Source organism: Helianthus annuus, chromosome 9 (genome assembly GCF_002127325.2).
Source record: "Helianthus annuus cultivar XRQ/B chromosome 9, HanXRQr2.0-SUNRISE, whole genome shotgun sequence".
Classification (NCBI taxonomy): domain Eukaryota; kingdom Viridiplantae; phylum Streptophyta; class Magnoliopsida; order Asterales; family Asteraceae; genus Helianthus; species Helianthus annuus.
Window position 1 is genome coordinate 171,642,461 of NC_035441.2, and position 7,109 is coordinate 171,649,569.

Sequence of the window (7,109 nt, forward strand, 5' to 3'; positions counted from 1 at the left end):
ACTTATCGAACGAGATTTTATGTTCGTGTTCGTTTGTTAAGGAAATGAACTTGTTCGTGTTCGTTTGTTAATTTTAGGCAACGAACAAAAACGAACGTTGACGAACACAAATGAGCACAAACTAATGTTCATGAACACAAACAATCGTTCATGAACAGAATATATAATACACTGACGCTTATTAGATATTTAATTTGTCGGAATTTTGAAGTATTTAAATAAATATAAAAACTAAAAAGACTAATGAACAATCGAACACAAACGAACATGTTACCGAACGTTTACGAACATAAACGAACGAACATGACCTCTGTTCATGTTTGTTCATTTAACTAAACGAACGAAATTTCTTGTTCGTGTTCGTTTGTTTAATAAATGAACGAACACAAACGAACTTCCCGCCGAACGGTTCACGAACTGTTCGCCGAACGTTTGGTTCGTTTGCAGCCCCACTAACAAGGTGATAAGTTAAATGTTTGGGATTGATAATGTTGTTTTTTATATATTTTTTAAATGGTGTATGTCTGTTCGTGTTTATTTGTTTTATGTGTTCATGAACAAGTTCAATTTCTTAATGAACTAACACAAACATGATTTTTTTTGTTCAGTTTTGTGTTTGTGAACAAATTCAATGCTAAACGAATGAACATGTCAAAGCTTCGTTTGATTTGTTTGATTCATATACAACGATAAACATTATAAAAAAATACTAATGTCAACACCTTTGCGTAATAAAGTTTTAAAAATAAAATTGTTATATTTGATGACAAACGTAAAACATTCAATTATGTAACTAGTAACGCCTTTCTCTAACGAGGTCTATGTTAGGATCGGGTTGCAAACAGCCAAACACACAATTAATTGCATAAAACTAAAGAACACAAGGATTTGCGGTCTAGCCGACCTACGTTCATGGTCTGCAATCACGTTATAGTATTATTGCTTTATGCTCTTGTGATGATAAATTGCAAGTAAAAGATCATCTATTTATAATTACAATATGGGGAAAGTGAATATGGTGCTGTTAAGCACCTAACCTTACATGTGAAACCCTCAAAACTACGTAGTTTTGATTATGTTTTTTTTAAAAAATGATTTTTATTCTTTTCTTCTCCTAATTTCTCTCCATTTATTTAGCCCCTTTTGATTTCATATCCCTACTGCCGCTGCCATCATCAAAACCACGTCCAAGACTTGCCTTCAAGAAATTGTTAATCGATCAAAGAGGTAAAAAAACAATCTTACATCCTTCATCAATTTCCCACCACACATTAATTCCTTCATCAATTTCCCACCACACATTAATTGTGGGCCACCATGACTCCAATATTTGATGTTAGTCTATAGCTTCCCACCAAACAGTAATTGTTCGTAGTAATTCTAGTTAGGCATGACTTCAACTTCACTAAATTGATGGCTTAAAGTTGTAAGATTCCCCCATTCTCATTGTTAAACTATTAGTATATTCCTTTTAAACCAATAATCATTGGGAAGATTTGCATGTAATATATGTAAATAAATAGAATTAACAACGCTTTTTTTCCTATCTTAATCACCAATTTTTTGGTTCCAATATGTTCTTGCTTTAGTCAATGCAGGACACGCACAAGCTAATGGATTCAGAAGTTCAACTAGAGGAGGAGGCTTCAAAAACGAATCTGATTGACGATATTGATGCAAATGGGTACTTAGTCACACATAGCGGTTCGGATGCTGAAGTAGAGTTAAGAAAAGATTTAGACATGGATTTCAGGTTTGAGAAAGAAGTAGCTAGTGATGTAACTGGACAGGTTTTCGATACTCTTGATGAGGTATATGATTTTTATAGTCGTTATGCATTTGTACATCGTTTCCCGAATGCGATAATGTCTCTATTTTTTTTTTTTTTTTTGCTATCGGCAGGATGTACATAACACAGTGGATTTACAACCTCAATTAGAGGAGGAAACTTTGGAAACAAATCAGGCTGACGGTTTGAATGTTGAAATAGAGAAAAATAAAGACGCGAACGTTGATCATGGGTTTGAGAAAGATGAAGATAATGATGTAATGGGAATGGATTTTGACAGTCCTGATGATGCATATGAGTTTTACAACCGCTATGCCTTTTTACATGCATTTGGAATACGCATTTTTCAAACTTTTAGAGATAAGACAACACATGATCCTTATAGAAAGAAATATGTATGCAACAAACAAGGTTTTAAAGATTTAAAGAGTAATAGTTCCGCTGGGCATGTTAAGAAGCGTCGCAGGGATTTAAGGACAGGATGTGAAGCATATCTTCGGATTTCTAAAAGTAAAGGTGGAAAATGGTTAGTAGATATGTTTAATGATGTACACAATCATGAGCTAACTGTTACTCCAACCAAAGTAATGAAACACCGTTCTCATGGGAAGTTTCACCGCTCAATGGCATGCAAATCTCTAGCAACGGAACTTGGTCGATCTGGGTTGAAACCTTGTCAAATCAAGAAGGTCGTAAATACGGTGAAAAGTCCACTACAAAATGATGTTACATCAAAGCAGTGTGCTGATATCTTAGCTGAGCAACGAAAACAGTATAAAGGTAAAGAGTTTTATGGGCTCATTAAACATTTCCAAGATAAACTTATTGAAGATCCTAACCTTTATTTTATTGTGGATTTATTTGATGACGGGTCTCCAAGAAATATTTTTTGGGCTGATGGGAGATCACGAGACTCATATATAAAATTTGGGGACGTTGTTGTTTTCGATGTCACGTACATGACCAACAAGTTTAAGATGCCATTTTCTCCATTTGTGGGGGTGAATCACCATGGTCAATCCATACTTTTTGGTGGTGCATTACTGGAGAATGAGAAACAAGAAACTTTTGAATGGTTATTTCAAAATTTTCTAAAGTGCATGTTTAATAAGTATCCACAGGCAATAATTATTGATCAAGACAAAGCTATCGGCAATGCAATCAGAGTTGTTTTCCCAAATACGCGACATCGTTATTGTTCATGGCATATTAAGAAACATGAGATCGAGCATCTTCGAGCTCTTACAGTTCGTTACAATGACATTGAAGGGTTATATAAACAATGGGTAAAAAGTAACACAGCTGAAGAATTTGAAACTCGTTGGGAATTTTTATGTGGAAAATATAATTTTGAAAGTGGCAGTTGGATAATGGAGATGTATAAGCAACGTAAACTTTGGGCTAAAGCTTACTTAAAAGATTGTTTTTTTGCTGGCATGACATCAAGTGGGAGAAGCGAAAGCATTCATTCATTTTTTGATGGATATGTCAATTCAAAGACCATGTTGAACGAGTTTGTTATCCAGTATGATAAAGCTGTTGAGGCTCGACGGGCAGCTGAAGAAGATGAAGACTTTAAGAGCATAAACTCAAAGCCAGTTCTTTCTTCTGTTAATCCAATAGAGGCAAAAGCAAGTTCACGTTACACTAGAAAACTCTTTGATGCATTCACAAAAGAATGGACAGAAGCTACATTCAATTTAACTCATGAGACGGTAAGCAAAAATTTAGAAGAAATCATATATAAGGTTGGCCAATTGGGTATTGATAAAATATACTGGAGAAATGTTACTTTCCGTCTGTCACAAAAGATAGATGTGACATGTTCATGTGCAAAGTTTGAAACATATGGAATATTATGCAAGCATATCTTATATGTCTTGAAGAAGAGACACGTTGAAACCCTTCCCGATCATTATATTTTACCTAGATGGACACTTGATACCAGGTATAAGTTGGATAATAGCAACATTGGGCTCGGAAATATACATGGTGAAAATGAAGTAAGTGCGTTAACATTATGGTGTGTTCAGTCAAATTTCAGAAAAGCAATCGAACATGCACGAGACTCTCCATTTGAGATAAAGAAGCTAAATACCATATTGATGAAGTTTTTAGATGAACAAAGTAATCGAACGAAGTCCAAACAAGTTGAGATTACATCACAAGATTCTAATGTGGGAAGTTCACAAGTAAACATGATGCCTCAAATTTCTATCCGGGATCCATTAGTTCATACTAATACTAAAGGGCGTCCAAAAAATGCAACTAGAATCAAATCTTCCCTTGAAGCACCAAAAAAGAGAACTTGTTCCTACTGTCAGGAAAAGGGTCATAACATCACCGGATGCTCGAAAAAGAAGGTAAGAATAGTGTGTATTAGTATTTAACAGTGAATTTTTTTGGAAAGTGTAATACTAAAATTTGTTTAATTTTTTCAGGCAGATGCTGCTTTAAAAGAAAGAGAAGGATGATGTGTGATGTTTGCAATCGTTTCTAGAGTAGGTTTTTGATGAAGAATTGATTAGATTCTATGTTTTTGGAATCTCTAAACATTTATTCAGTTATCAATTAGTGGGTTTTATTTTATTTATGAAAATGTTAGCAAACTCATATTAAACGCGTCAAAATGTAGCGAACTCATATTAAACCGGCCAAAATATAGCGAACTCATATTAAACGGGTCAAAATATAGCGAACTCGTATTATACGAGTCAAAATATAGCGAACTCATATTAAACGCGTCAAAATTTAGCGAACTCATAGTAAATGCTTGAATATATTGGTTCCTCCCTGTAAATGATGTTACGATACGCGGTGCACGGTTTATACATAACAACGCATTTTGTCAAATGCTTTAAATTAAGTCTGAAACTTATCTTTTTGATATCTTATTGGCACCCTTTATCGTATCCATTTGTCACATCTAACATTTGTTTGACCGGTCAATGTAGACTCTGTTAAACATGGGCATTTGGATTGGGTAACACGATGGAAAATTATTGGAGGGATCACTAGAGGATTGCTTCATCTACATGAAGTTTCACAGTTACGAATAGGGATATGAAATCAAAGTGGGCTAAATAAATGGAGAGAAATTAGGAGAAGAAAAGAATAAAAATCATTTTTTTAAGAAAACATAATCAAAACTACGTGGTTTTGAGGGTTTCACATGTAAGGTTAGGTGCTTAACAGCACCATATTCACTTTCCCCTTACAATATTTATAATTACAAACTTGTTTTTATAACTTATTCCCCAAGTAAATGGGCTATTAGTTAAATGAAACGGCCAAACATGTCTCCGTTTTTTAAATTAATAAGAGTAAATTGTCAAAATTATTTTAAAGGTTTGGGCCTGTTTGTCAGTTTCATTCAAAACAAGTTTTTTTGTGCCATATTGCCCTTCACGTTTGACATTTTTTTCCATTTTCATCCAAACCTCTAACTGAGGGTTTTTTTTTTCTGTTAACTTTTAAATACACCTAAACCTCTTCACACTCTCTCTCTCTCCGGACCTCTCTCGATCTCTCTCTAAATCTGATCGGATCCTCACGACATCACCACGGAACCATCGTGTACTCCCGCAGCCATAGACCTTTGTTGACCGTTGACCACCATCGCACCTCATTATTCCGATGTAAACCTAGTCGCCGCAGCCTTGACCACCGTTGCCAACACCCTCAACATGGACGTAGCATGGTGGGGGGCCGGGAGGAGGGGGCGCCCGACCTCCCGAAGTTTTCGCTCAGTAGTGTCCGGTATGTAGTTTTCGTATAGAATTTTTTAGGTATATACGTTTTCGACCCCCCGGTTTTTTAGGTATAATTTTAGGTCAGATGACCTCCGACCCCCAATCGGAAATCTCAAGCTTCGCCACTAACCCTGTCATCGAAAAGGAAATTTTGTTTCCGGTGAATAGATGTTTAATATGAAGTGGACGTGCTCCGGTGTGTGTATTTTAGTGATGTTTTTTTATGGATTTTGGTAGATGACTGTTGAATTTTGGTTATATGTTTTTGTTTTGGTGTTGTTTGATTTTTTCAACTATTGGTATGTAAGATTTAACTTAGATATTTTGTGAATTATGATATAGATTTTGGCATGATGGTTGGAATTTGGGTGAGGGTGTCGTGATGGTGGTGGGCTGGTGGTGATGGGTGGTGGTGGCCGGAAGTAGAGGTGGTGGTGAAAATGGGATTACAGTGGTGGCGTTGGATTTGGGCTTCGATCCGTGGTGATGTTATGGTGTTGGTGGGGTGGTGATGGGTGATGACTGAGTGGTGGTCTGGTGGTGAGGGGTTGTGGTGGTGACGGTGTTGGTGGGCTGGTGATGGTGGCGATTGAGTGGTGGTGTGGCGGTGATGGGGTGGTGGTGGTGGTGTGGTGATTATGTGTGTGCATTAACAGCTTGTACCAAGCTTTAATGTGTTGTACGTTAACTAAAAGACAAAAGTGTTTCTCATCTTAACAAAAAAAAAACCCCCAGTTAGAGATTTAGATAAAAATAGCAAAAAATGTCAAACGTGAATGGCAATATGGCACAAAAAAACTTGTTTTGGATGAAACTGACAAACATACTCAAACTTTAGAGACGATTTTAACAATTTACTCAATTAAATAGTTAGCCACTTTTCTGTTTTGTAAATCAGGCCGAATTAATTAACTAAGCCTTCATAAACGCAACGAGTAAATTGCCATTTTAGTCCCTGAGTTTTGTCCAAATTTGTCATTTTAGTCCAAATATTTTTTTTTTTGCCTCTGCGTCCCTGACTTTTCCCTTTTATTGCCATTTTGATCACATACACTAACTCCATCCAAAAACTCTATCTTTAACCAGAGGTATTTTGGGGATTTTCATTTTAAATGTTTTCAATTGCCATTTTGATCCAATTCCAAAAAATCAAAAAAGTTCCAAAAAATTCTAAAAAATAATAAAAATTCTAAAAAATCAAAAAGTTCCAAAAAATAAAAAAAATTCCAAAAAATTCTAAATAATCATAAAAAATCTAAAAAATCATAAAAATTCTAAAAAATCATAAAAATTCCAAAAAATAAAAAAAATCAAAAAAAATCCAAAAAATAAAAAAAATCAAAAAAATTCCAAAAAATAATAAAAATTCTAAAAAAATCATAGAAATTCTAAAAAATTCTAAAAAATACAAAAAATCCGTTTCGACGCGAACCGTTTCGAACCCGAACCGTTTCGAGCCGAACCGTTTCGACGCGAACTGGTTCGACCCATACCGTTTCGACCCGAACCGTTTCGAGCTGAGCCGTTTCGACCCATACCGTTTCGAGCTTAACTGTTTCGACGCGAAC

At 35.4% G+C, this 7,109-nt stretch overlaps 1 protein-coding gene across 3 annotated transcripts; it reads left to right on the plus strand.

Annotated features, from left to right (window-relative positions):
- The first annotated feature begins 1,006 nt into the window (after positions 1-1,006).
- LOC110876754 (protein FAR1-RELATED SEQUENCE 5-like) lies at positions 1,007-4,999 on the plus strand. Of its 3 annotated transcripts, none has more exons than XR_004867817.1 (3): positions 1,007-1,227; positions 1,590-1,811; positions 4,744-4,999. XR_004867817.1 is itself a non-coding variant. In XM_035977872.1 (3 exons), the coding sequence occupies exons 2-3, from the start codon at positions 2,050-2,052 to the stop codon at positions 4,261-4,263; spliced, it is 2,136 nt and encodes a 711-aa protein (XP_035833765.1). In that variant the 5' UTR covers positions 1,007-1,227; positions 1,590-2,049; the 3' UTR covers positions 4,264-4,361. The 3 variants fall into 3 exon arrangements, 2 of the variants coding, with proteins under 2 accessions (XP_035833765.1, XP_021980604.1); XM_035977872.1 differs by lacking the exon at positions 4,744-4,999 and adding an exon at positions 4,231-4,361 and having other exon boundaries at positions 1,590-4,152; XM_022124912.2 differs by lacking the exon at positions 4,744-4,999 and adding an exon at positions 4,231-4,361 and having other exon boundaries at positions 1,599-4,152.
- The last annotated feature ends 2,110 nt before the right edge of the window (positions 5,000-7,109 follow it).